The sequence below is a fragment of the Numenius arquata genome, chromosome 24, assembly GCF_964106895.1.
Source record: "Numenius arquata chromosome 24, bNumArq3.hap1.1, whole genome shotgun sequence".
Lineage (NCBI taxonomy): Eukaryota > Metazoa > Chordata > Aves > Charadriiformes > Scolopacidae > Numenius > Numenius arquata.
In genome coordinates, this window is record NC_133599.1 from 6188500 (window position 1) to 6213549 (window position 25050).

At 53.3% G+C, this 25050-nt stretch overlaps 2 protein-coding genes across 2 annotated transcripts; one reads left to right on the forward strand and one right to left on the reverse strand.

Annotated features, from left to right (window-relative positions):
• The first annotated feature begins 566 nt into the window (after nt 1–566).
• LOC141475197 (alpha-1,6-mannosyl-glycoprotein 4-beta-N-acetylglucosaminyltransferase-like) lies at nt 567–3032 on the forward strand. Its single transcript, XM_074163431.1, has 3 exons — nt 567–680; nt 964–1111; nt 1888–3032. Exons 1-3 carry the CDS (start codon nt 573–575, stop codon nt 3030–3032), a joined length of 1401 nt encoding a protein of 466 aa, XP_074019532.1. The 5' UTR covers nt 567–572.
• Nucleotides 3033–5259: 2227 nt separating this feature from the next.
• Nucleotides 5260–8520, reverse strand: TMEM9 (transmembrane protein 9). Its single transcript, XM_074163326.1, has 5 exons — nt 8425–8520; nt 7908–7999; nt 7366–7474; nt 6750–6881; nt 5260–6250 (listed from the first exon to the last, which is right to left on the reverse strand). The coding sequence occupies exons 1-5, from the start codon at nt 8515–8517 to the stop codon at nt 6101–6103; spliced, it is 576 nt and encodes a 191-aa protein (XP_074019427.1). The 5' UTR covers nt 8518–8520; the 3' UTR covers nt 5260–6100.
• Between the last annotated feature and the right edge of the window lie 16530 nt (nt 8521–25050).

The following is a 25050-nucleotide window of genomic DNA, read 5'->3' on the forward strand; positions in this document are numbered from 1 at the left end:
ACGGCTTTCTGGTCCTACCAAGCCAGGGAAGTGGCTGGGGGGGGGAGCGATGGGGCTGCCCGGAGGCGGACGGGGAGCAGGGAGGCAGGAGGGGCTGGGGGACCCGCGTCGTCCTTGCAACGCTGGAAGAGCAGCTCGGGCTCCCTTGAGACCTGAGCGTTTCCCAGGGCTTGGTGCCAACTCCCAAGGTCTCGGTGACTGTTCCTGAGGTGCCACCCTGACCCAAAAGCCTTCCCCAAGGTGTGTCACCTGCCTTTCTCCTGCCTCCAGCTCGGGTGGTGTTGCCGGCAACCGGGGGTGCTGCCAGGGCTGGTGGGGTGGGTTTTGAACCTGGCTGATTATTTTTTCTTTTCCTGGCTGGGTTGGGGTGTCCTGTCCCTGCCTGCCCAAAGGGGACAGTGCCCAGGTGCCACCTGATGCCCCATGGCCATCCCCGGGTGCTCTGGGCAGAGGAGGTATCCCCAGGGGTGCATCCAGGTGCCACCCCACTGTCCTGTCCAGGAGATGGGGGATTTCCCCGGGCTGTGCCCTGACCCGACGCTCCCCTTCCTCCCGCAGGCCGGCCCGGTGCCATGCGATGCTCCATGAAGCGCTCCCTCACGGCTGTGCTCGCAGCCTCCTTCCTCCTCCTCCTCTTCCTCCTCCATGGGGGCAGCCGGCAGGAAGAGGATGCCTTGGAGGTGAGTCCGCCACTGGAGGGGCCACTGGCACATCCTCCATCCCTGCCTGCCCCACAGGGACCCCAGCCCCAGCTCTGCTCCCTTCTCTGTCCCATGTCACCCCCAAACCCCAGCTCTGCCTTCTCCCTGGGGTTGCACCTGGGAATGTCCCAATCCAGGAGCTGGGAGGTCAGGACAGGAGCTCCCCCCTTGTTTCTGGGTCCCCCCCTTATGTCCTTCCCCCTTGCTCCCCCGTGGCCATGGTGCTCCGGGTCTGACCTGGCTTTCTGCGGCTCCCACCCAGGTGGAGCTCAAGGGCTTGGCCCCAGACACAGCCCTGCAGATGCTGCAGCTGGAAGGAGCCCAGCACGTCCTCCAGGACACGGATGACCTCTCTGCACTCCACAATGTCTCCTACCACCTCCTCGCTGGCTCCCTGTCACCCCACAAAAGTGAGTGGCTGTGGGACGCTGGACTGGGCAGGGCTGGGATTAGATGGAGGGGTGAAGGTCAGCGTGCTCCAAGCGTGGTCCATTCTTCTGCTGCACCTTGGGACAGATCCATCTTCCTGGGGCTGACTTTCCTGCTCTCCAGTTAGGAAGGTGGAGATGATGGGGCCGGACCACTGGGACAACCCAGAGCGTGAGAGATGTGGGTCAAGCTCTCGGATGGGTTCACGAAGAGCAGTTCACACACAAACACCATGGAAGGAGGTCAGGGCAGCCCCATGTGAGCCCATGCTGAAACCAGGTGCCGTAGGTGCCCGGTGCTGCGCAGAGCAGAAGCTTCAGTGAAGCTGAACAAATGCAGCCACAGCGGGGCTGTGGGGGCAGCAGAAGGAGGATTCATCTCGGTGTGGTTGTGTCTCCGCAAGGTTTGGAGTAGGTTGGGGCATGCTTCAGGATGTGCAGCCATGCCATGGAACCGTCCCTGCCCCGCAGATTGTCTCTGCACTCTTCCTTCCCCAAGTTTTGCTTTTTTTAAGGTGTTTTTCCCAAATATTTCTTCTTCAGAGGAAGACTTCTCATCCTGGTCTCTACCTGCCCTTTGGGCACTTCCTGAGGTGCTCAGGGCTTCAGCGTCAGCAAGGACCCGCCAGCCTTGGACACAGGGCCATAACCACATGGGCTGGCCATGGGGAGAGCTATTTGGAGCCCCCTCCTCGTGGCTTGCAGGGAAAAGCCTCACCCTGGTACATCCCAGCTAATGCCTTTCCTTTGCCTTGCAGAATTCCTGGCGGTGGGTCTGGCGTCAGTGCGGCGGCCGCGTGGCTACTACCTTCCGGCGACATTCCAGTCCCTCTTCATGCAGTCCACGGAGGCAGAGCTGCAGGAGATGGTGGTGGTGGTGCACTTGGCCGACAGGGACCCCATGTGGAACATGCGTGTGGCCACCGAGATAGCCCGCAAGTTTGCTCACCACATCCTCCTGGGCCGGCTCCTGCTTATCCATGTTCCCCATGAGTTTTACCCTACCCTCGAGGGCCTCAAGAGAAACTACAACGACCCAGAAGAGCGGGTGAAGTTCAGGTCCAAGCAGAACGTGGACTACGCCTTCCTCTTCGCCTTTGCCGCCAACCTCTCCTCCTACTACTTGATGATTGAGGATGATGTCTGGTCCGCCAAGTCCTTCTTGACGGCCATCCGCAAGGCACTGGCTTCCCGGGAAGGCACCAACTGGGCCACCCTTGAGTTCTCCAAGCTGGGCTACATCGGTAAGCTCTACCACTCCAGCGACCTTCCTCGCCTGGCTCGCTTCCTCCTCCTCTTCTACCAGGAGATGCCCTGCGACTGGCTGCTGTCCCACTTCCGCCTCCTGCTCACCCAGAAGGACGTCATCCGCTTCAAGCCCTCCCTCTTCCAGCACATGGGCCTCTACTCCTCCTTCCAGGGCACCATCAACCGGCTGGAGGACGATGAGTTCCAGGCCGATGCCTTGGACCTTCCCGACAACCCACCAGCGGCCTTGTTCACCAGCATGTCCGTCTTCGAGAACTACGAGCCCCTCAAGGCTTATAGCGCAGCACAGGGGTATTTTTGGGGGAAAGACCCCACAGCCGGCAGCGTCTTCTCCATCGTCTTCCAGCAGCCGGCCCAGGTCACCCGTGTCCGGGTGCGCACGGGCTCCGAGGAGCGCCGGGAGGATTTCCTGCACGCGGGGGTGCTGGAGCTGGGCCGGCAGCGATGGGCTGACGGCCGGGACTGCTCTGCCTACACCACCGTGGGCACCTTCGAGAAGGGGACCTTGGAGCGGCGGGGGCTGGAGAAGGACCTTCCTGGCCCCGTGGAGTGCGTGAGGATCCGGGTCACCCGGGACCAGAGCGAGTGGCTCATCATCCAGAGCATCGACATCTGGACCACAGCTGGCAGCTGAGCTGGGACGCGGCGCGTTGCCAAAGTGGCTGGACTTTGTACCGAGAGTTCTTTTATTTTTCTCACTCCCTTTTTTGATAAGGAGTTAAATTATTGTCTCCCGCTGGCGCCCGTCCCGGAGGGATGGCAGGCGCTGCTGCGGGACGATGGAGCAGGACCCTCCGGCCGTGCCCTCCTGGGGGGCGAGCGGCTCCAGGGGGGTGGGAGGAGGAGCAGAGGCTCAGGAACTTCATGCTGGGACACAGAAAACATTTCCTCCCAGGGAGGATGGTGTACAGGACAAAGCTAATCAGCTAATTAACAATCCAAATAATTAACCAGGCAGTGGGCATTTTTTTGCAACCACCCCCTCCCCAGTTGAGATTTCTAACCCACCGACTCCTGATCCTGCAGATTTTCCTTCTCCCGTCCCATTTTCAAGCTGTTCCTGGGGACAGACACGGGGGGCTGCTCACCAAACCCCTCACCCTCCAGGATCGGGGCCGCAGGGAGCTGGGAGCAAGGACCCCCACCACTGGTGATCGCTGATGTCTCGGTCCTGATCAGAGGGCCACCAGCCACCAGATGGACCCATCGCACCAGCGCAGTCCCCGCACGGCCACCACGGCAGCTCTCCTCCACCCACTGCTTCTGCTCAGACCCTTCCGATAGGTTTTCCCCCTCCCAGGGAGCTGCAGCTCCCGGGGATCACACCCTGTGTCCAAGGGGGATTCACACCGAGCAGGAAAGACAGGGGAGACAGAGGTTCTTAAAAGGGGGAGAATCCCAGAATCGTAGGGGTTGGAAAGGACCTCTGGAGATCACCCAGTCCAACCCCCTGCCAGAGCAGGGTCACCCAGAGCAGGTTGGACAGGAATGCGTCCAGGTGGGGTTGAATCTCTCCAGAGAAGGAGACTCCACACCCTCTCTGGAGAAAGGTCCAACAACTGAACACCATAGAACATAGGAGGGGTAAAGGAAGATGTGACCTCGGTATAGTGTGAAGCTCTGGGCATGTTTCAGCCCGTTGAGGTGCTTCAAAGATCATCTACTTCCACTCCCTGCCCTGGGCAGGGACACCTCCCACCAGAGCAGGTTGCTCCAAGCCCCCTCCAACCTGGCCTTGAACCCCTCCAGGGATGGGGCAGCCACAGCTTCTCGGGGCAACCTGGGCCAGGCTCTCACCACCCTCACAGCAAAGAAGTTCTTCCCCACATCTCAGCTCAATCTCCCCTCTTCCAGTGTCAAACCCTTCCCCCTCCTCCTATGGCTCCCCTCCCTGATCCAGAGTCCCTCCCCAGCTTTCCCGGAGCCCCTTTAGGGACTGGAAGGGGCTCCAAGGTCTCCCCGGAGCCTTCTCTTCTCCAGGCTGAACCCCCCCAACTCTCTCAGCCTGTCCTCCCAGCAGAGGGGCTCCAGCCCTCCCAGCACCTCCATGGCCTCCTCTGGTCCCGCTCCAACAGGTCCATGTCCTTCTGGTGTTGGTGGCCCCAGAGCTGGAGGCAGCACTGGGGGGTTGTCTCCCCAGAGTGGAGCAGAGGGGTAAAATCCCCCCCTCGCCCTGCTGGCCACGCTGCTGGGGATGCAGCCCAGGGTGCAGGGGGTTTCTGGGCTGCCAGCACATGTTGCTGGGGTGTGTGGAGCTTCTCACCCACCAACACCCCCAAGTCCTTCCCATCAGGGCTGCTCTCCAGCCATTCTCCACCCAGCCCGGATTTGTGCTGGGGATTGCCCTGACCCAGGTGCAGGACCTTGCACTTGGTCTGGTTGAACCTCATGAGGTTGGCTCAGGGCCACCTCTCCGGCCTGTCCAGGTCCCTCTTGATGGCATCCCTTCCCTCCAGCGTGTCACCACGCCACATAGCTTGGTGTCATTGGCAAACTCGCTGAGGGTACACTCGATCCCACAGTCTGGAGAGCAACCACTCAGCACTGGGAGCCCCAGACCTGGCACGATGGGACTTCTTTTCCCTGAAAAAAAGCCATCCATGTAACAGATCTTTGTCTGCATTTAATACAGAGATGCTACGTGATAAACTCCAGCACCTTCCTGATATTATCCGTGTTCTCAGAGTCACTTCAGCTTCCTCCACACAGCCCGAGCACAGTCAGAGCTCTCGGAGTGTCCCCTTTCCAGGGCCCCCGGCCCAGAGGAGTGTTTGCAGTGCTCCGGTAGAGCCTCTGCCCCAGTTCTCTTGGACACAAATGCCCCTGATCATCAGGGGTTACTAACGTGGGTACAAACGGAAAGCTTTCTCCCCTGGATGTTTTTATTCACTGCTAAAGCAGGAAAAGATATAAAGGTAAATCGACCTTTTACCTGTTGGTCTCTTACTCGTGAATGTACTGATCAGTTCTGGGATGTTCACCTGCGCGGAAACAAGCTGCAACCTCAGTGATGCTGGTGTAAATCCGGCCAGAGCCCGCCGAGCAGAGTCTGGAAACCCGCCCAGTTTACACCAGGGTAAGTGCAGGCAGCGGCTGAGCACCAGGAGGGAGCCCCCTCCTCCTCCCTCCCATGCGATGCACTTGTCTCGGTGCTACGACGCCCAAATAACATCGGTGCAAACTGGAGGAGGAGGAGGAGAAGGAGGCTGCTTCATCCTGGAGGAGCGCCACATAATCTATCCCACATAACAATTATCACATTATTTTTATCCCAGGAAGATTCAGCCAACTTCCACCATTCCGTACTGAGACCATGGTCTCTGACGAGGGGGTGGGCTGACGGAGACTTCGGTCCCAGCAAGCGGTGGCCGTGGGGTCCCACCGAGCTGCAGCCCCCGCCCGAGGCAGCCCGGGAATCCCCGCATCCCACCCACCATCCGCATGCAGCCACGGGGCTGACGATCAGCGCCAATCTCAGCCGAGCAAGGGGTAAGGAGCCTCCGGGCTGAGAGGTAAAGGTCAAGGGGACAAAACCAGAGGCAAGCATTTTGGTCTGCTTCTCTCTATGAAGAAGGTAAATCAGAGAGGGTTAGAGCTTTCAGTCAAACACCATGGATGTCCTGAAGGATGACCTGCTGTCCATCTCGACCAGCGGAGCTACCCTGTCTCTCGGGGAGTGGTGCCGCAGAGCTCAGCGAAGATCTAGCTCAGCATCTTGTGGCGGTCGAAAACTGTCTTCCTCTGCTCCTGCACCTGGCGCTTCCAGCGCTGCTGGGCCCCCTCCACCCTCTCCAGCACCGTGTTGGCTCTAGCACCCGACGGGGTGGGGGCTGCGGCCAAGGAGCGAGCATCCTGCCAGGGAAAGAAACGGTTACAGAGATCAAGGCACGTCCAGCCTGAACACAGATGGTGGCAGCTCAACTCCGGGAGACATCTCAACTTTAGGAGCAATTTAAGGCTTGAGTTGCCCTGACAAAGTACCTCATTTTCAGAGCTCCTCAACACCCACCCCCCCAACTCCAGCTGGAAAGCCTGCACTCGAGGACCACGCATGGTGAAGTCACAGGCCCCAAATGAAAAGTCCCCAGGAGAGGAACTGCTCTAAGTCCAAACCTCTCCTGGAAATCCACTGCCAGGAGTCTGAAGGGAGCTGCGCTGCTAAAGCCAACTTCAGCACGATCTGCACGGATTCGTGCCTAAATGTTTACCTGTGGAAAGTGCCCAAAAAGCAACAGTGCTGGTCCCATGCTGGATCAAAGGAGACAAGGACAAGGTCACCGTTTCCCTGTCAGCCACTCTCTTGCCATCCCACCACCCTGTCTCCCCCGTTACCCCAGCAGCACAGTCTCACCTCGTTCTCCTCCTCGTTGTGCAGGGGCTGGGTATAAGCATCTGGCTTCCGGATCAGAGGGTCCACCAGCACGAGGAAAGCCATGTAAAGCAGCAGTGCCCCCACCACGGACAAGTAAATGATGATGATCACCTGCAGTTAAGGACAGCAGAGTGGAAAAGGATCCATAGTGTAGATAAGAAGCACCACAGAGGCCAGGAAGCTCCCTTCAGAGCCGCCTCCGATGTTTGACCTCTTCCCTCATTCCAATTTTGCTCACTAAGAAGTCCCTTGCACTTGCAGGAAGGCAGATGAGATGTTAAGTCTGCACACAAACCGTGCTGATCTTCTCCGCGCTGTGCCAATTTAGGGCACGTGCTGCACGTGAAAGGAGACCAGCGAGATGGGTCCCTGCTCAGGCGTGCCTGGCACTGTCACACATCCTCAGCAAGAGGACTGGGCTGCTGTGCAGCCTGCACCTCACTGCCAGGAGCCCTCCTGACTTGGACACAGTGCCCCTGGCACAAGCTGTGATAGTTTTATTTTGCCTTTCTGGGCTTTTCTCCAGTCCAGCAGTGCCTGGGACGGCGTGGCACGGCAAGGAGGAGCCAGGCACAGGAAGCAGAACTGCAATTACCTTGATGGTGGTGGTGCTACGCTCCTCGTACTTGCACTCACACAGCAGGCAGTAGGCCTCCACGTCATTCCCTGGCACCGGCATCGGCTCCACAACATGCAGACAGTTGCTGCAACGCAGAGAAACCAAAATCAGCAATAGGACAAGGTGAAACCAATGCTCTGTGGAAGGACGCTGGGGTGACTTTTTCTGTGTCTCGGCTTTCTCTGATAACGCTGATTGGTTTTAAGAGTTCCCCTCACAGTTCAGCGAGCCCAAAGTTCCTGGGACAGACTGTCCAAGCACCTTCTGCAGGGATCCGGTCGAGGTGGAAGGGACTCGAGGGTACACCCTACATCCACTGACAGCTTAAGAAATTATGCCTCCCAGATTCCTCAATCTCTGTTCAAAAAATGCCCCTCACCTGGGTTGACCATCACCTACCAAATCGGCTTCCTCTGCAAATGCACAGGCAGGGAATCGCTCCCTTAGCACCGGCTGAAAACTCCAGAGCATTGGCTTTCATGGACCTATCATCCCTCAGGCTTCAGCCCACAACTCACCAGTCCTTCTGGGACACGTTCTTGTTGTAAATGTGCCCACTGATGTTCCGGTATGGGGGACAGATGCACTTGCAGCGGATGTCCTCCGAGCTCTGTAGAAGCAAGAGGCGACGGCGTTAGCGAGTGAACATGCAGGTACAGCTCTGCTGGGTGGGAAAAGGCAAAACACTCTCCAAGAGAGAGAGAGAACACGTCACACCGTGTCTCTTCTTCCTGCGCTGCTTCTTTCACATCAATAACTTCACAGTTTAACAACGTCTTGAGCACCTCTACTCCAGACACCAGGTACTCTTCAAACAAATTTTAAAAATCAAACTCCAAAACCCAGCAGAAGGCAGGGCAGAGGCCACTGTCACATACATGTGCAGCTTTCTATATGATAAATACACGTATATAGCTGCTATAGCACTCCTCAGCTTTGCAAACTTCCATACAAACACGGTTGCTTCTCTGCCATTTTTGTTTCTGTTGTACCACACAGACAGCTCGGTGCCTGTGCCTGAAGCTGTTTGCTCACCTTGCTGGCTTGTGCCGGAGGGGGAAGGATGCAGCACAGCAGTGCCATCAGCAGCACCGAGCTCGCACCCTTCCGAGTGCACTGGGCAAACATCTTGGAAGCCTGAGGAAACAAAAATTCACATCCAGGATAGAGGATCTCAGCTGAAGGCAGCAGGAACGAGTTAGTTTGAGCTTTCTTTTTCGGCCCACTTGCCCCTGTTTTGCTCAGGAAGTAGAAATTTAGCCCTCAGTCAAGGCTGATGCCAGTCAGAAACTCCTGGAAACACTCTACACAGATCTCAAGAAACACTCCTATCAAAAAAGCTTCCACCATTTAGAGCCACACATCCAAACTACCACAGTCCTGCAAAAAATATCACTGGCTTCCTTACAATTTGACTTCTGCAACTCTACATAACCTCCTGTCACTCCCTTACTATTGTGGAGCTCTGCAACAGGTACTTTGCTGCTGATAGTTTTGACCAGTAACAGACACAGAACCAGGAAAACCATGGACCAAGAGGGAGCTAAAGGAGTGTCCTTGGGCCTCATTGCTGCGCTGTACAATAAATGTTAAATCATTCATTCATCTTCTGATACTCAAAATTTTGCTTCTGAAGGGGTCAGCGTATTTTGATGAGCCATGAACTATGGCAAGAGGGTGGAATATCTACTGATTCCTAAACCTCCTTTACCCCGAGATCAAAATCAAAATCCTAAGTCAGCAAAATCCCAACTTTTAAAAATTATTTCAAATTGCTAGCTTGGTGAATTCATGATATGCCTCTTGCTCCATATGCCTACATAAAGTTTTTCTAGAGATGTGTGTGCAAGAATCCAAAAGAATATTTGAGAAAAAGAGTTCTTTTTCTTTGCCACAAAAAGCAAAGTCAGTCTCAGCAGGGCCGGCACTGACACTGGCATCGCAGAGGCAGAGCGGGCCCCATGGTGCCACCTTGGGGACAGCTCTGAAAAGCCACTTCAGCACAGCTTTATCCAGGGAAGGTAATTTAGACCTTCATTAATCAGCTCCATACGGCACATGTAATCCCACAGCTAACTCCAGGTACTTATACTCTATTACCTAACGTAATTCCATTAGTATTTACATCACTGGAATATTCTATCACCGTTTGCTTTATCTTATGTCAACACTCTAAAAATTAAGGTAACTAATTCTTCTTCTATTTTATGGATTACAAACACCACATTCCTCTCTTCTTTATCTAAACAAAACACCAGCCACTTCTAACAAGCTGACCTGCCAAAACCCACCAAAATGCATTCCAGCCCTATCAACTTATCACAGGATTTCTTAACCCTTTGCGCCCCACTAGCAGAAACCTCCCCAAACAACGGTTTGCTCTTTGGGGAGACTGTTGCATATCAAGGTTTTAGCTCTCCATCACAAATGCTGGTTAATGTATGACTTATCTGGGCTGCACAGTGCACATTCCCCATTGTAAGTGGCTCTGGATGACTACTTGTTTGAATGCTTACCTCAACAACGGAGCTCCTATCTGGAATTTAGTTTTAACCTGCTCAACTAGATACACATCATCTGAACAACTCCTAACTGTCATTTTTAATAAAAGCAGGGGAGGATACATGATCTATTATACCATGGTTACCAGCAAGAAAATAAAATCTTGGAATGACACCTAGACAAGAGTCCACACCTCACGAACTGTAAAACACCAGGGGCCACACAAAGAGCAATTTACCTGTAGTTCTTTCCAAGCCTGACAGTGTATGTTCAAAGGGGCACTTGCACACATGCCTTAAAGCTATTGTTTTCCAGACAATCAGCCAAGCTTGCAGCAGCGTCTGTCTAAAACCATCAGAACCTGGACAAAAACCCCACAGCGCTGGGAATGACTGCGGAAGAGCGGGACTGCCATGGGGCTAGGATGTTGGGGGGACCGCCTGGCTCAGGGTCTGGAGGGAGAGGGGGCGCTCCCTGCCGTGGGGTCAGGGTCTCAGGGGTCGTGACTGCGAAGTGCGGCAGCTCCCAGGTACGAACCCCCCGAGGAGGCCCTGCAGCCACCCACCCCGTCCCCCTTCTCCCCGGGAGCACCCCCAATACACTCTCCGCCTTTAACATCACCCGGAGCCCTCCATAAGATTAAACCTACGAGGTCTCCAACACCTCGCCCACCACCTCCTCGCCCGGGGTCTGGGCTCCAACCATCCCGACACCCCCCGATGACCCACTCGGACCCCCGGCCCCCGCCAGGAGCAAGGAGCGGGCCTTCCCCCGGCGGCCACCCCTCAATTCCCGCCGATGCTTGGCGCTGCGGGGTCTCCCACAACCCAGCCCCACCCCGCTCCAGCGGCCCGGCCTCGCGGGATGCCACCGCTCATCCAGGCCGCCATCGGAGCGCTCCCACCCACCGACCACCGGGCTCCCTCACAGCCCGGGCCCCGGGAAGCGGCGGGGGAGCGGGGCCCAGCTCGGCCTCCCCTCAGGCCGCCCCCGATGCAGCCCCCACCAGCCCTACCTGCGGCGCGACGCCGGCCAGGGACGGCTCACCACCCCCGGCCCCTGCAAGTCCCGCCCCCGCCCCGTTTCCTGCGCGCTCATTGGTTGTGGAAGGTGAAGCCCCGTGACAGGCAGCACCTGCGACCAGTCAGAAGGCAGCTCGCCCCGCCGGGTCCTGAGGAGCGGGTCCGCACACCCTTCCCGCCGCTCAGAGCTGAGGGGACGGGGCGGCGGGCGGGACTGGGGCCTCGGCGGTGCGAGGCCCCGGGAGGCATCCCTGTGGCCGGGCAGAGTTAGGCGGAACAGGCCTAGGGCAGGCCAGGCCTCCCCGTCCTGAGGCTGAGCCCCAAGAGAGCCCTGTTCTCCCTCAGAGCGGTGGGGTCTGCCAGCCGGCCCTGCTCCCCTCAGCTGGCCTCGGCCCGCTCACACCAAAGGTGATGTTGTGGCCATCAAAGGGCAAAACATGGGCTGCTGTGGTGCCCTCGGTTATGTTTTTTTGTGCTGATGTATGGTTGTAAAGGATATTCACAATCCTCTAGGCTCAAAGGTTGCAGGCCTGCAATCAGTTTCTTGCATGAGAAACCAATGCCCCATTTTTGCTTCATCGTTGTGCCAAGAAGAACGTTATGCCTTTCCATGGCCATGGGGTCTTGTGTTTGCTCCACGAGAACATTTCTGAGATCTGGCTCCAGAAGTAGCTCAGTTTTGCCCCATTTTCTGTGGCCGCTCCCTTGACTTCAGGTGTGCAAATAACCTTGGCCTTGGCCCTGCGATGTCTCCCTGGGCAGCTGAGGGGTCCAGTCACTTGTCCACTCCCTCTGGTGCTTTGATGATTTACCTGAGCTCCGTCTGTTCTGCTGAATTAAAGCCAGGATCTAATTCAGGTGAAAAGATTCCATTGATGGAAAGAAAACAAAAAAAAAGGGACCCAAACTGTCTTGAAACTGTCTTGAAACTGGTTTACTGTCTTGAAACCTTGCTGTTGGTGGGCACAAGGTTTCCTCTGAAGGCCTTTCTGGGCCGTGTCTGTGGTGGTGGGGCCGCTCCGGGCAGCACCGAGGACCCACCTCACCGCAGTGGCAGGAACCTGTCTGCAACCAACGCTCTGCCTGAAGGGGTATTCCCAGCCCTGACAGAGCTTCTCTTTGATGAAAATAAAAATGACAAGATTAAGGTGAGATATATTCAGCCAGAAATAGGGAAGAGTGTGGCCAGTAGGTCGAGGGAAGTCATTCTCCCCCTCTACTCTGCACTGGTGAGGCCACAACTGGAATACTGCATCCAGTTCTGGGCTCCCCAATTCAAGAGGGACAGGGAACTACTGGAAAGAGTCCAGCGAAGGGCAACAAGGATGATTCAAGGATTGGAGCATCTCCCTTATGAAGAAAGGCTGAGAGAGCTGGGACTCTTTAGCCTGGAGAAGAGAAGGCTGAGGGGAGACCTTATCAATGCTTATAAGTATCTAAAGGGTGGGTTGAAGGAGGATGGAGCTGGACTCTTTTCAGTGGTTGCCAGTGAGAGGACGAGGGGCAACGGGCACAAGCTGGAACATAGGAGGTTCCACTCAAATATGAGAAAAAACTTCTTCACAGTGAGGGTGCCAGAGCCCTGGAACAGGCTGCCCAGGGAGGTTGTGGAGTCCCCTTCTTTGGAGATTTTCAAGACCCGCCTGGATGCAGCCCTGAGTAACATGCTCTGACATGCTCTGGTCAATCCTACTTCGGCAGGGGAGTTGGACTAGATGATCTCTATGGTCCCTTCCAACTCTAAAAATTCAGTGAAATTCAGTGAAAATACGTTTAAAGCAGAGGGGAATATCTGTCTGGCATAGATAGTTTTAACTTTTTAGAAAGGAGTAAATTGATTCAGACTATTTGTTTTAGGGTTTGTAGGGTGTATCAACTGATGTTGTATTGGCATCACAGAGGCATGGCGGGATGGCTCCTATGACTGGAGTGTTGGAATGGAGGGATACAGGCTCTTCAGGAAGGATAGGCTGGGGAGACAGAATCACAGACTGGCCGGGTCAGAAGGGACCTCTGAAGATCATCCCGTCCAACCCCCTGCCGGCAGGGTCACCCAGAGCAGGTCACACAGGAACGTGTCCAGGCGTGTTTGAATCTCTCTGGAGAAGGAGGCTCTACCACCTCTCTGGGCAGCCTGTTCCAGGGCTCTGCCACCCTCACAGGAAATTCTTCCTCATGTTCAGATGGAATTTCCCATGCTCCAGTTTGTGCCTGTTGCCCCTTGTCCTGTCACTGGGCACCATTGAAAAGAGTTGGAGACCTTCGAACCCCTTCCAGTCCCTAAAGGGGCTCCAGGAAAGTTGGGGAGGGACCCTTGATCGGGGGGGGAAGGGTTTGACACTGAAAGAGGGGAGATTGAGCTGAGATGTGGGGAAGAACTTGTTTGCTGTGAGGGTGGTGAGAGCCTGGCCCAGGTTGCCCAGAGAAGCTGTAGCTGCCCCATCCCTGGAGGGGTTCAAGGCCAGGTTGGAGGGGGCTTGGAGCAACCTGGTGTGGTGGGAGGTGTCCCTGCCCAGTGCAGGGAGTGGCACTGGGGGGGCTTTAAGGTCCCTTCCAACTCAAACCATTCTATGAATCTATGACTGTGAAGACTGACAGCCCTTAAAATGTCCCACACTGCTCCATGCACCCAGGCACCCAGGGAATTAGAGATATAAAAGCATTTTATCACCTCATTGCTGTACTGTGTAAAATCCCAAACCTGCCATGGCCGTGTTCCCCCCCTACTCAGCTGAAGTCTGTTGTGGGACCATGGCCTACATCAGCTGGAATGATCCAAGGAAATATTCCATGAGAATAATCCTGGGTATTAGATGCACAAGTGACTTCTAATTCCTTCCTCCTACTCCAGCGTTGCTGAGCGGAAGAACCTCTTTGGTGCTAACTCATCACTCTCACTTCAGAGCAGAACCTTAGCCTTGGCTGCAGGACACTGTCAATATCATGAAATGACTGAGTTTTTACAGGTTTAAAAGCCAGATGACCACGGGGATTTTATGTTACCAACTTCCCCAGCACGGTCGGCGAGGAGGTATTTTGTCTTCTCTGACATGCCTGTTGTGACTGTGACAACAGTTTTTCTGTGTTCTTTTGCAGCCCAACGATACCTGTCACTGCTTCCTGTGGGGCTGGAGTAGGGTGGGTAGACACCTGGAGGAAGCAGCCTCAACTGGTGCCAAGACACCGAGCGATCCCCTTGGAGCAAGTAAAGGAACGGCCCAGGCAGCTGAGACACCGAATGCAGGGATCAGGTTATTGAGGTGAGTGCCTCAAAGACAGACCCACCAAATACAAGATGAGCTTGAAAGTTGCATTTGGGCTTCAAGCCCCTTTTGCAGGTTTCCGATTCCTCGGAAGGGAGGGTTATCTGCATGTGCATTTCCTTCGGCGTGATGGGAGGGATCTCACACACAATACCTCCAGGAAACTCTTTTCTGTTCCCTTTCTTGCTGGCTTTCCCCCTGCCCACCGCCATTTTTTGTCTGTCCCGGGTAACTCGGATGCAGCTGGCTCGGTTATCTTCTGGATTTCATTGCTGTTGCTGTGTTTAAAGCCCAGCAGCAGCGGGAGAAGAGGGAGTTTGTCTGGAAGGAGCAGGATTTGCTGCTTTACTTCTCCCTACCTGTTGCTCAGCCTTGTCCTCATTCCTAAGTGCGCCGTTATATGGATCCAACAGATGTGGTCATGTTTCCTGAATTTCTTGGTGTGCTGAATGCAGGTCCCTTCAAAAATCTAGCTTCAGTAGCGGGTCCTGGACGTGTAGAGATCTTGCCCTGGATTCTGAGTAATTTGGGTTGACTTTTGCTGCTGAAACTGGCCCGCAGAGGCCTGTGACTTGCACAGTGGTCTGGCAGGAGGCTTCATCGTACTCTGGAGACGGCAGGGTTAGCGATGACTTTGTGGGGCTGTTCATTCCTGATTTCTGCCTCTCACTTTGTTGGCAGCAGATGGGAGACAGAGGTGCTTCAGAGGAGCTTAACCATGGGCAGCGTCCTGGGAAAAGAGTCCAAACAGTTCATCTGGCATGAAGGGAAAGGGATTTGGAGATCAGCATAGGAAACAAAGAAAAATATCTATGTAAAAGAAGGGAAATGCATCAGGTGTCACTGTTGAGGCCCCAAATTCTCCCCTTACTGATGTAATTGGTCCTGAATGCTATTTGTGGTGTCAGCTCTTGAAGGACAGGTGGCATTTTTGTTAATGTGACCAGTGGCTAAGGACGCACAAGAACAGTTTGCCCTTGTTGTTTCTGGAAACGGGTGTTAGCGACTTCACTGTAAACCTTCTTCCGGCACAACGGTGGGGTCACATCAGCTGCCACATCTTCAAAGGGCAATTTTTTTTAAATTGTACAGAGACAGATTGACTTGTAAATATCCTAGAGATACCTTCTGCCATTATAAAAGGCATCCCGTAATTCAGGGAGTAGGCACTTCATTCTTCACCTGCAACAAAATGATCTGGGCTCTGTACTAAGCACAAAATGAAATCTGCTGGCGAAAATGCTTTCAGAATTGTAAACTGACAAGCGTGGATGCACGGGTGCTTGGGCACTGGGCCAACCTTGATCTCTCCTCCTTGATTACACCAAGGAATAGCAGTTCTGCTCTCTTTTGCTGTCAGCTCTCTTGCAGCTCCAAGGAAGTGGCTTCTGGTGAGGTCCCTCAGTTCCTTTAATCAAACGGCACGCAGCAGTGCTATAGGGTTTCTGTGAGGGTGACGGAGGAACTTGTGAGGGTCACAAGAACTGCTTGTGAGGGCATGTTAAGATCGCAACATGAAAGGCCTGACGATCTTAAAGAGATGCGTAGAAGCCTCATAGAGATTTCTGAGCATATGTTAATGAGCAAACATTGTCAATCACAGGCAGGAGCAGCTGGTGTGTGCGTGGGGGTTGACTGAAGATGTGGCTTTCCCAGCATGCTGGACTCTGAGCCCAGGAGATACAGTGTCAGTATGCGTCCTTTGGTCATGCAGAGACAGGCTGGTGGTGTGAAGGACCCTCTGTCAAACATCACCTCCCATGGGATGGACAGGGTAGAGAACAACCGTTAGTGTAACAGCCATGAAAGGATAAATCTGGACCGTGGAATTTGGAGTTGGGTCTCATGGCTCACAGCTGTGCAGCAATTCCTCACTCACACCTTGCAAACCGATGGTGAGGAGACTCATAGCATTGGTGGCCACGTGTCTCTGGGGAGGCGAGGGGGAAACGACCCAGACATGGCTTATGTCTGTCCCAAAGGGCTTGACTCATGCTTTTCTACCTTAGTTGCATTTAACCATTTTGTAGGCTGCATCTGCCCCTCCTGAAAACCATTTCCAGTCTAAATATTCACAGTTTATGAAGAGGACAGCTGAGCTGAGGGGAGAGGCCTCCAAGTTCACCCAAGCCTCTTGCAGCACTAAGATGAGAAGAGAGAGCTGCTACACCCCCAGGCAGTGCTCTAGCCACGGGTCCACGCTGCTTCCCTCTGCTTGAGCTCAGTAAAGGACAAGCAAAGAACGGAGGCCTTGTTACAGGGAAAAGGGAGTTATCTGTGGCCAGAAGTATTTTTCTAGAGCCGATGCTCTGTCCTGGAGCCTGGGAGCCTGTGTGCTGACACAGCCCTACTGTGAACCACACAGGAGCTCAAGAAGTGGCCTCATCTGCTGGAGCTGCCATCTGGAGGGCTGGGGGAATGCGCTCTCATGGAGCTGGGGCAGACGGAGACCTTGCAGAGCCAGACACATAACTGTTTTTTCATCTTCTAGGACACCAGCATAGAGCACTGCCTACAGAGCAGCGCTTGCAGCACATTGGGTGTAGAGATGTCTGTGAAGCATCGGTGACGCCCTTCCTGTTATCCTCCCACTGATGTGTGTGTGATGTGGGGGAAGAAGGGAAGGGGTAAAATCAGGCTGGGTGTGATGGATCATGTTTGTGAGACTGAGCGGCCGCAGCCTCTGGTGACAGTCCTCCGCTATTTGGTTGCTTTGTACCCACCTCTGCACTGCACGGGCTTCCCTGCAAGTCTCCTCCTGGCTTGGCAGAGAAACCCTGCAGTTGGCACTCTTTTCTGTGACACCTGGTTCAGCCAAAAAAAAGTTTCTTCCAAGATTTTTGATGGAATGGCATGAAACACTGGAACATTTAGGCCTAAGTGTATTATTTGCGTCCAGTTTTGGGCCCCCTACCACAGGAAAGACATTGAGGTGCTGGAGCAGGTCCAGAGAAGGGCAACGAAGCTGGTGAGGGGTCTGGGCACAAGTCTTACGAAGAGAGGCTGAGGGAGCTGGGGCTGTTCAGCCTGGGGAAGAGGAGGCTGAGGGGAGACCTTATTACAAGTACCTGAAAGGAGGCTGTAGAGAGGCGGGGGTCGGTCTCTTCTCCCAAGTTACAGATGATAGGACAAGAGGCAATGGCCTCAAGTTACGCCAGGGGAAGTTCAGGTTAGATATTAGGAAATATTTCTTTACTGAAAGGGTTGTCAGGCATTGGAATGGGCTGCCCAGGGAGGTGGTTGAGGCACCATCCCTGGAGGTATTCAAGAGAGGAGTTGACATAGTGCTTGGGAATATGGATTAGTGTTGGGTGGTGTGGTGGTGTGTGTGTGGGTTGCGTGTGTGGTGGTTTTGTTTTTGTTTTTTTGTGTTGTGTGTTTTTTTTTTTTTTTTTTTTTTTTTTCATTGGTTGGACTAGATGATCTTAAAAGGTCCCTTCCAACCTCTGTGATTCTGTGATTCTGTGATTGGCATCAGGCCTGCTGTGGCTCAGTTTTACTTTCTAAGGTCACGCTCCTGCTGGGCTGCAGCCATCCCAGCCCACCTCATGCTGTGATCCGCTCCTGTGAACTTTGTCAGCTACAAGCTATTGAGCTGGGCTGATGGTCAGGGGTCTCTCTTTCTGGTTCAGAGCCAGGGAAAATACTTCACGTGAGACCAAGGAAGTCTTTCCGGCCAGAGGTCACTGCTTTCGGGGCAGTTTAAAGCCAAGTCCTGGTGGTCTGGAGGGTTTCCTTGGTGCTATTTTGGGAGCAGCAGTATTAGACCAGGGGTCTCAGCCCTCTTCCAACTTACACAGCTGGGATTTTGTTTCCTGAAAAATTCCCATCTCAACTGGATACGGGATTCATCATCTGACCTGCCATTCTGAGCCACTGCTGAACAGCTGCTCTGTTTTGGAAAGGGTTCTGTGGAGACCCCTGGGCAGGATGAATTTCCAGTGTGTGAAAGGGCTGGTGGGACTGGGAGGACTGGGAGGGGGCTGTAATTATAGGATCCCATCTCTATTTGGCTCCCTTGGAGCAGGGTTCTCTCCAGAAATGTTAGGAGCAACTTGGAGAAATGATTCAGTTGCATTCTGAGGAGGTAATTTTCAGTGTAAAAGTAAAGTGTATGCTCAGTTTCTCTGGCAAAGAAGAGAATGCAAAAATGTTAGTAAGTGAGCAAGTGCCCTCAGTACCACCCAAAGGCTGTGCCTTCTCAGCTCTGCCATCAGCTTTTAATTCAGGAGTCCCCATATGGGTCATTCCTACGTATCCATCAATGCAGATGAGAGTTTTGCCTCCCACTTCAGGGCTGAGCCTCAAGGAGTTGAGCAACAGAGGCTCCCGCTACAGTAGCTTGTCATCTTCTGTGTGGACCAGCATGAGAGAGGGCTGTCTCCTTGGAAAAGGGACAGGGAGTGATCATAAGCCCTCTATTTCCACATTACTTGGAGGAATTAAAAAGTAAGCTGGAAAAGCAAGCCCTGACATGGAGGTGGGAAGCTCCTGAAGGCTCCACTTTGATACAAGTGGATAAGTACATTTATATGGCATTACAGCAGAGCATCCAGCCAAAGAGCCTGCTTCTCTCCGTGTGTAAGAGCCATGCGTCGGGCACAAGAGCTGTGTGAGTGCACCAGGTTTGCCTCGCAGATCCGTCTGTCTGTGTCTTGGGAGCTTCCTGAACCAAAGACTGTGGGCTCATTTTAGTATTTAATACTTGTCTGGTGATCTTTCCTCAGAGAGCAGGAGTGTAACCCTCATCCACTGTTGTCTCTGCAGCTTTGTTATCAGCTGTAGTAGTATGTGTGTAGTACATATATTTATGACCAATTATAGTGACATATTACAGAGACATGTTGTCATCGGCAGTCACCTCAGCTGTGCTGAAATGAACCCAAACTGTTGTATTTCCAGCTGGGGGACTCCTGTCTGTGAAGGATTGCTCGTGGTGTGGGATTTCCCTGTACGTGATCTTTTCGGGTCAGACTTGCTCCCCAGCAGGCAGTGACACTTTTGTTAGAAAATATTCCATCCTGTCTAAATTAATCTTTTTGTTGCTAATCTTGGAGGTAATGAGATAGCGGTGTGGCAGGCGGTGCTCTCATCACACATGTAGGTTGTATTAAAAATAGACTTTAAAAAATAATTTCTTGGGCCCTTTTAAAATGATCCTGGACCTTTGTCAAGAGAACTCCATGCTTTTCCTCCCCCAGCATTCCTCTGTCCTTGGAATCCTGCTTCCCTTACGTCTTTTCAGTTAGTCTTGCTTGCTGCCGTAGATATTATTTCTCATATTGTATTTCACCTTCCCCCTCTCCATGTCCCACTGCAGCCACTGAACAGCACAATCCCTCGTCCCAGTCTCAGCAGGACAGGAGGGGATAATGTTGCTGACAGAAGACTATACGAGGCAATTAACAGCTTTTACCAGCAAGCAGCCACTGATTGGAAAGCAGCTTATTCTGTACTTGTCAAAGAGCCATTCCGTACTTGTCAAAGAGCCTTCTGCTTGGAAGGGAAGACAAAAGAGGGCCTGGGCAAAGAGACTGCACTGCACCACTGCTGCGGTGCCTTTCTGCTTGGTCAGAACTTTTTTCAAGAGTAGGTTCCAAGTGGTATTTTTTGACAGGAGTGGCCGGAGCAGATGTGAGACATCACTCCTGGACGCTACCACAGCCAAAAATCAGGTTTCCCTCCATGGCTCTCTTGGGCTCAGTGAAAAAAGGAGTGTGTAACACAGAGGAAGACTCAGCCTCTGGCTGTCGGAGTGAAGAACGTCTGTGGAGGGAGATACTTGCCCTTTCTGTGGAAACGTGGGTGACCTGTACTGTGGGGACTTGCGAACCGCTGAGAGATGCCTTTGTGCAGAGAGGCAGGGATGGGGGCTGCTGCGTCAGACGGTGTTTGATGCAACACTGGAAGATACTGGTAGGTTACTGGAAGGTGCTACGAGGCAGGTAGTGGAATCCTGCCTCAAAACTCACCAGCAGTGACGGAAAGGCTGACACCAATGTCAGTGAGCACTGCACCAGGCATCCCAGTCATCTGAACCTTGCCATCAGCTCAGCACAGTGGGCTGCGGGGCTGTGGGGTCTCTGCTGGGGCCTTGCTGCAGGCGTTGGTGCTCCTGAGGTGACAGGAGCACTGGAGAAGCGCCCAGAGCCCCCCTGCTCTGGAGGGAGCTCTGGGTTGATGAGCGATCCCCCCAGACTGCCCCAGCCTTGCAGGGTCAGGCCTCTGCCGCCCAGTGCCCTGCTGTTTACTTACCACTAACCCCCTCAAAGGTGCGCCCCAGCCTGACAGATAGCTCACGGGTGGTACAGCCCCTGCTCCTCTTCCAGTTGGCCCTATTTATAGATTTCAAATGTTGGCAGGTAGGGGAAGTGAGACATGTGAAGAATGAGGGACTGTCACCGAGAAGGCAGGGGTATTTATCTGAGTTGATGAAACTTCTTGTCATTGCACAGTACTAGGAACTCTGCACATGTGTTGTGGATCATCATTTCCAGGGCATTGGTGGGCTTGTTATTCGGGACAGAGCAAACAAAACACTGTTAGAGTGGGAAGAGGGATTTCTACCTGAATAAATTATACCCAGTTATCACCACCTGGATGGCAGTCACACGCCAGGACATTTCTCCTGAGGGCTAAGATAACATCTCTCCTTTATATTTCAACAGCCTGATCTCCCAGAGCAGTATCGTTTGTCTTTTCTACGCACACAGTGCAAGCTGAGGGAAAGCCCACTCAGCTGCGTGTGAGAAGGGCTGAAAGGAGCCCCCACAGATCTCTCTGTGTCTTCTGGTGCAACAGAAATAGGGAAAATTCTCCTGAAAACTGATCTTGCTGCCATGAGCAGATTTCACAGACCCTTCCCAGTCTCGATGAATCTTTCCTTGTTGGGGAATACTCATGACTGGTAATATAGGGACGGCCAGGTAGTCCATCAGAATGGTGGCCAGGTCTGCAGGGTGTCCCCCTGGCAGGGATTACCGCTGCATTCACATTAACCAGCTCGTACTGGTGCAGAGAGCTGCCATCCTGTAAAACCACTGCCATTTTTCCTGCTTGTTCCCATGACAGAGCTCTCGTCTGTCAAAAATACCTTGGTAGTTACAGACCTAGAAAAGTTTGGGCTTGGACGAGAGACTTCCAAAGTCCCCTCCCTTCTGTGATTCTGTGTTTGTGACACAAATGTGATTCAAGGCATTGCACAGGAACCAGTGAGTACCGCTCCGTAGATGTCTTTTCCAGAAGGGATTTATTTCAAAGCCAAAGCAGGTAATACTCAAGTGTCTCTGCAGACTCCTCTCCTGTTTGCCCCAAAGCAATCTCCTGCCACTCGCACCAGGCAGACAGTGGTAAGACAGGCACATACACCTTGAACACTTGCACCCCAGGCAACCTGCAGCCCAAGTGGTCCCAAACAGTGCTGCTGCTGATGGTCCATCTGCTTCTGCTGGCTGAAGGTGTTCTCTTGCTCCTCAAAACCCAGGAGGCATCTACCACAGTTTAGAGAACCAGGGCTGGAGCAACAAAGCAGCTGGAAAAGAAAGGGACTTCATTTCATTACTTTTTCTTCTCCTTTGACAAATATTTCAGTGCAATACCTCTTAATTCACATTAATTTGCCTATGTGTTCTATTTCTTCCAAAGTCAGTCCCTTTTTGGGGGTCCTTATGTCTCTCTGCAGGGCTGAAGAATAGATTCTGTGTGTGCACAGTCCTGTTCTGGGGCAGAGAAATGAATTTATTTACCCTCCTCAAAGGGCTGGTGAAATACCTTGGTGCTGGTCACTCCTCTGAGCGTGACCAGGAGCTGGAAGGAGCCAGCTGGCCGGGGGTTAATAGCAGCACTAGTTTATTCTCTGAAGAGGCCAGAGAAACGTGGCAGCAGATCAAACCAGGGATCCGTGTCCTCCAGGATCCCGCCTGTCCCAGTCCTCAGAGTGGTGGCCATCATTCTGCATGGTCCTGGAGGGGAGGCTGGCCTGACCTCCAAGCTCTTCTCCTTTGGGCAAGCTCTGCAGGGCAGTAGTCCCTGTGCACCCGTTAGTCCCATCCCCTTGGAGCTCCTGTTCATGTCACTCTCTGTATGTCACCCAAACAGGCTGCCTGCAGACACAGGTATGAAGATGGAGGGCAGTGCCAAGGAGGCTACAGCAGGAAGGTGGGTTCCTGCTTCCCCCGAGACCTTTTTTTCTGAGCATGATAATGCTGAAAGCTCAAACGGGCTCTCAGACCTGACAGGACAGTGGGTGGCTGCAGTAGAAGCCATCGTGAAAGTTGACTGAGCCTGTGTGACCCAGAGTGTTGAAGGGACAGTGCACACCCAGTGTTGTATCCTGAATCGCTCTCTTGCAGAGGAACACTGCACTGGTCAGAAAATCAGCTCCTCCTCTCCGTGTGCTAATTCAGGTGCTGCAGCTGAGCCTACCGGGACATAGGTTAGTGCTTCAGCTTTCCTTCCCCAAATGCGGGGCCGTGACAGTGGTGGGCAGCCAGATGGAGAGGGCCCTGATGCTGCGAGGGGAGAGCGGGTGTGTGCCCCTTCTCCGCACTCGTGTCCCGCTGCAAAGGTGTTTATCCTAATGACAAGTGCTGTGGTCCTTTCATAACTGCTGCATTAGCAGAGGATCAAGTAGCACTTAATGGGAGCAGTCTCCCTCATGAAGTATGATTGAAAAGGTCACCGAGGTGGAAGGCAAAATATTTGCAGCAGCCTGACATAAGCCTTGGCTTCTGATTGACAACAGGTGTATGTTTTATGGGATGCCCTCGCTGTCCGGCATTTTTGCTTCCCTCCCCTCCTGCCAGGGATCGGCCCAATGTTTTGCAGCGGCACCATGGAGCATCTGCTGGGCTCAGGGGGTGGCAGACGGGGAATACAGCCTGGCCACAGAATTCAGGGAAAAGGGGATTTGTGGCCAAGTGTTGGCTTCTGAATTAGTGAAAACAAGGGAGTCAGGCAAGGTGTAAACAGAGTTTTCTTGTGAAGCAACTCCAAGCTGAATTGGTAAGTTGACCATGGCTTGGCTCTTCACTTTAATGGTACAATGAACAGCTTTATTCCTCAAGGCTACTGATTTTGCTGGGTTTTGCCTCTCCTTTCTGCTGGCCCTACGGTGGGTTTGCTGAAATGAGGTTGCTGCGTCTCAGCCCGCCTACATTTTGAACACCTCCAGTTTGTCCAGGCCAGCTGAAATCTTACTACTGCCCCTGGCAAGGCCGTCCCTGAAGCCAGGGACACATATTTATTGCTTTGCATGTCTTCTCACCCTACTCTCTTGCTGCTTTTGGTGTCCCATCTGTCTTATATGGTTTCATTTGGGAGAATGCAGGGTATTCAATCCAGGCCAAGTTGCTGATGACAAGCTAATTAAAGATCTAGCAAGAGAGGAGTAGCCTAATGAGGGGGAAGTGGGAGGAAGGGCAGTTTGCCAGGACTGTGTTGTGACACTCTCGCTCAGTGGAGCTGATTGTGTGTTGTAATTGATGGTTCGAGGGAGCTATTCACCACACAGACTGCAGGGCAGAGGAACAGGGACCTCTTTTGATGGTGTGCTCTGAAAGACTGTGACAGGATCACAACTTCCCAGGTCCAGTTCTTCCTTTAAGACGCCAAGTAAATAGCTTTAACATGGGGTTGCGCTGCCTTACACTGTTGTAGTAGGTGATCTGGAAAGTATGCTATGGCCGTGTCAGTGGAGACAAAAAGCCTTGAGCAGGAATGACATCTTCTCGGGACTACTAGTGGTCACGCTGAAGGTCATGTGCTGCCCAGCAGCCCCGATCACGAGCCAGTTCACCTTCCTGCAGTGTACAGTGCTCAGAGAACAACAGCCAGCGTGACAGGGCGGTGGATTCTGGCAGTGGCTGGAGTGGATGCTCTGCTGGATCATTTCATTAGGAACGTGTGTGCTGGGAACTCACGAGTAAACGTGGGCTTGGTCCAGCCCAGACTCGCAGGGAGTCGGTGGCCAATGGCCAGGTCACAGCAGGGTGCTGGCGTGAGGCCGCTGACAGGGCTGCACGGCGGGACACTGTGTCTGCTTCTTCCACCTCATCTAAATTAGTCAAAGGCAATTCTGCACCTCTGGAGTGTGAGGAAAAGCTGATTATGAGTATGAAGAGATTTCTATTTGGTTTTGCTTCCTGGCTACTGTTTCCGTGATGAATTTCCTTTCTGAATGGTTGGCACGGAGCTTCCTTTGATTCACAACCAAATTAGTGCATCTCACCAGACATGGAGAACTGAATCAGAGCCTCTGGGTGCTCTCTGTAGCTCTGAAGGCGACTGTGAACTGGAGAATGGTCATGTCAGGTCTTGTGTGTTTTGTCCTAAAGTCTGGAGAAAGATTTTTTTTTTTTCTAGTAGTTGCCTCAGGAATGCTCGTTTTTTTCATGTTTAAAATATCATGCGATAGCCGTGTTTCTCACCTCCTCAGGAAACAGTCTGGGGATTCATGGTCCAACAAAATGTTCTTACCCAAAAGGCAGGGTACAGGTGCTGTTGTTGTTGTAGGGATTGTTTGGCACAGCCTCTGCCGGGGAGACCTGTTTGCAGAGAGACCTCCTGCCCTTGACGCCGAGGGACGGGGGTGTCAGTAGGTGCACGCAGCCACTGCCACTGTCCTCCTTGCAGCTGTGACCTCTCCTCACACCTTCTAAAATTCCTCTCACTGGGGGGTTATTTCCTTATTATTGACGGCTGTTTGGATAGACAGATGCAGTTACCACTTACAGAGCCGCTAGCACTGAAAGCTTTTATGCATAACTATGTCAAGAGGTGTTAAAACTGGCGGTGTGTAATTTATAGTGCGCAGCAGGGGACGCACCCACCAGACCCACTGTGCTGGAGCGTTAGCTCTGCTGTCAGCTCGATTG

What these genes read in the sequence shown, in the direction of transcription:
- TMEM9 (XM_074163326.1), bottom strand. Translation starts at nt 8,517, where the DNA reads ATGTTTGCCCAGTGCACTCGGAAGGGTGCGAGCTCGGTGCTGCTGATG. An exon ending in CTCCGGCACAAGCCAGCAAG is followed by an intron (nt 8,000 to 8,424) that starts GTGAGCAAACAG and finishes TTGCTTCTACAG; the next exon opens with AGCTCGGAGGACATCCGCTG. An exon ending in GTAGCACCACCACCATCAAG is followed by an intron (nt 6,882 to 7,365) that starts GTAATTGCAGTT and finishes CCTTAACTGCAG; the next exon opens with GTGATCATCATCATTTACTT.
- LOC141475197 (XM_074163431.1), top strand. Translation starts at nt 573, where the DNA reads ATGCGATGCTCCATGAAGCGCTCCCTCACGGCTGTGCTCGCAGCCTCC. An exon ending in AGGAAGAGGATGCCTTGGAG is followed by an intron (nt 681 to 963) that starts GTGAGTCCGCCA and finishes GCTCCCACCCAG; the next exon opens with GTGGAGCTCAAGGGCTTGGC. An exon ending in CTCCCTGTCACCCCACAAAA is followed by an intron (nt 1,112 to 1,887) that starts GTGAGTGGCTGT and finishes TTTGCCTTGCAG; the next exon opens with AATTCCTGGCGGTGGGTCTG.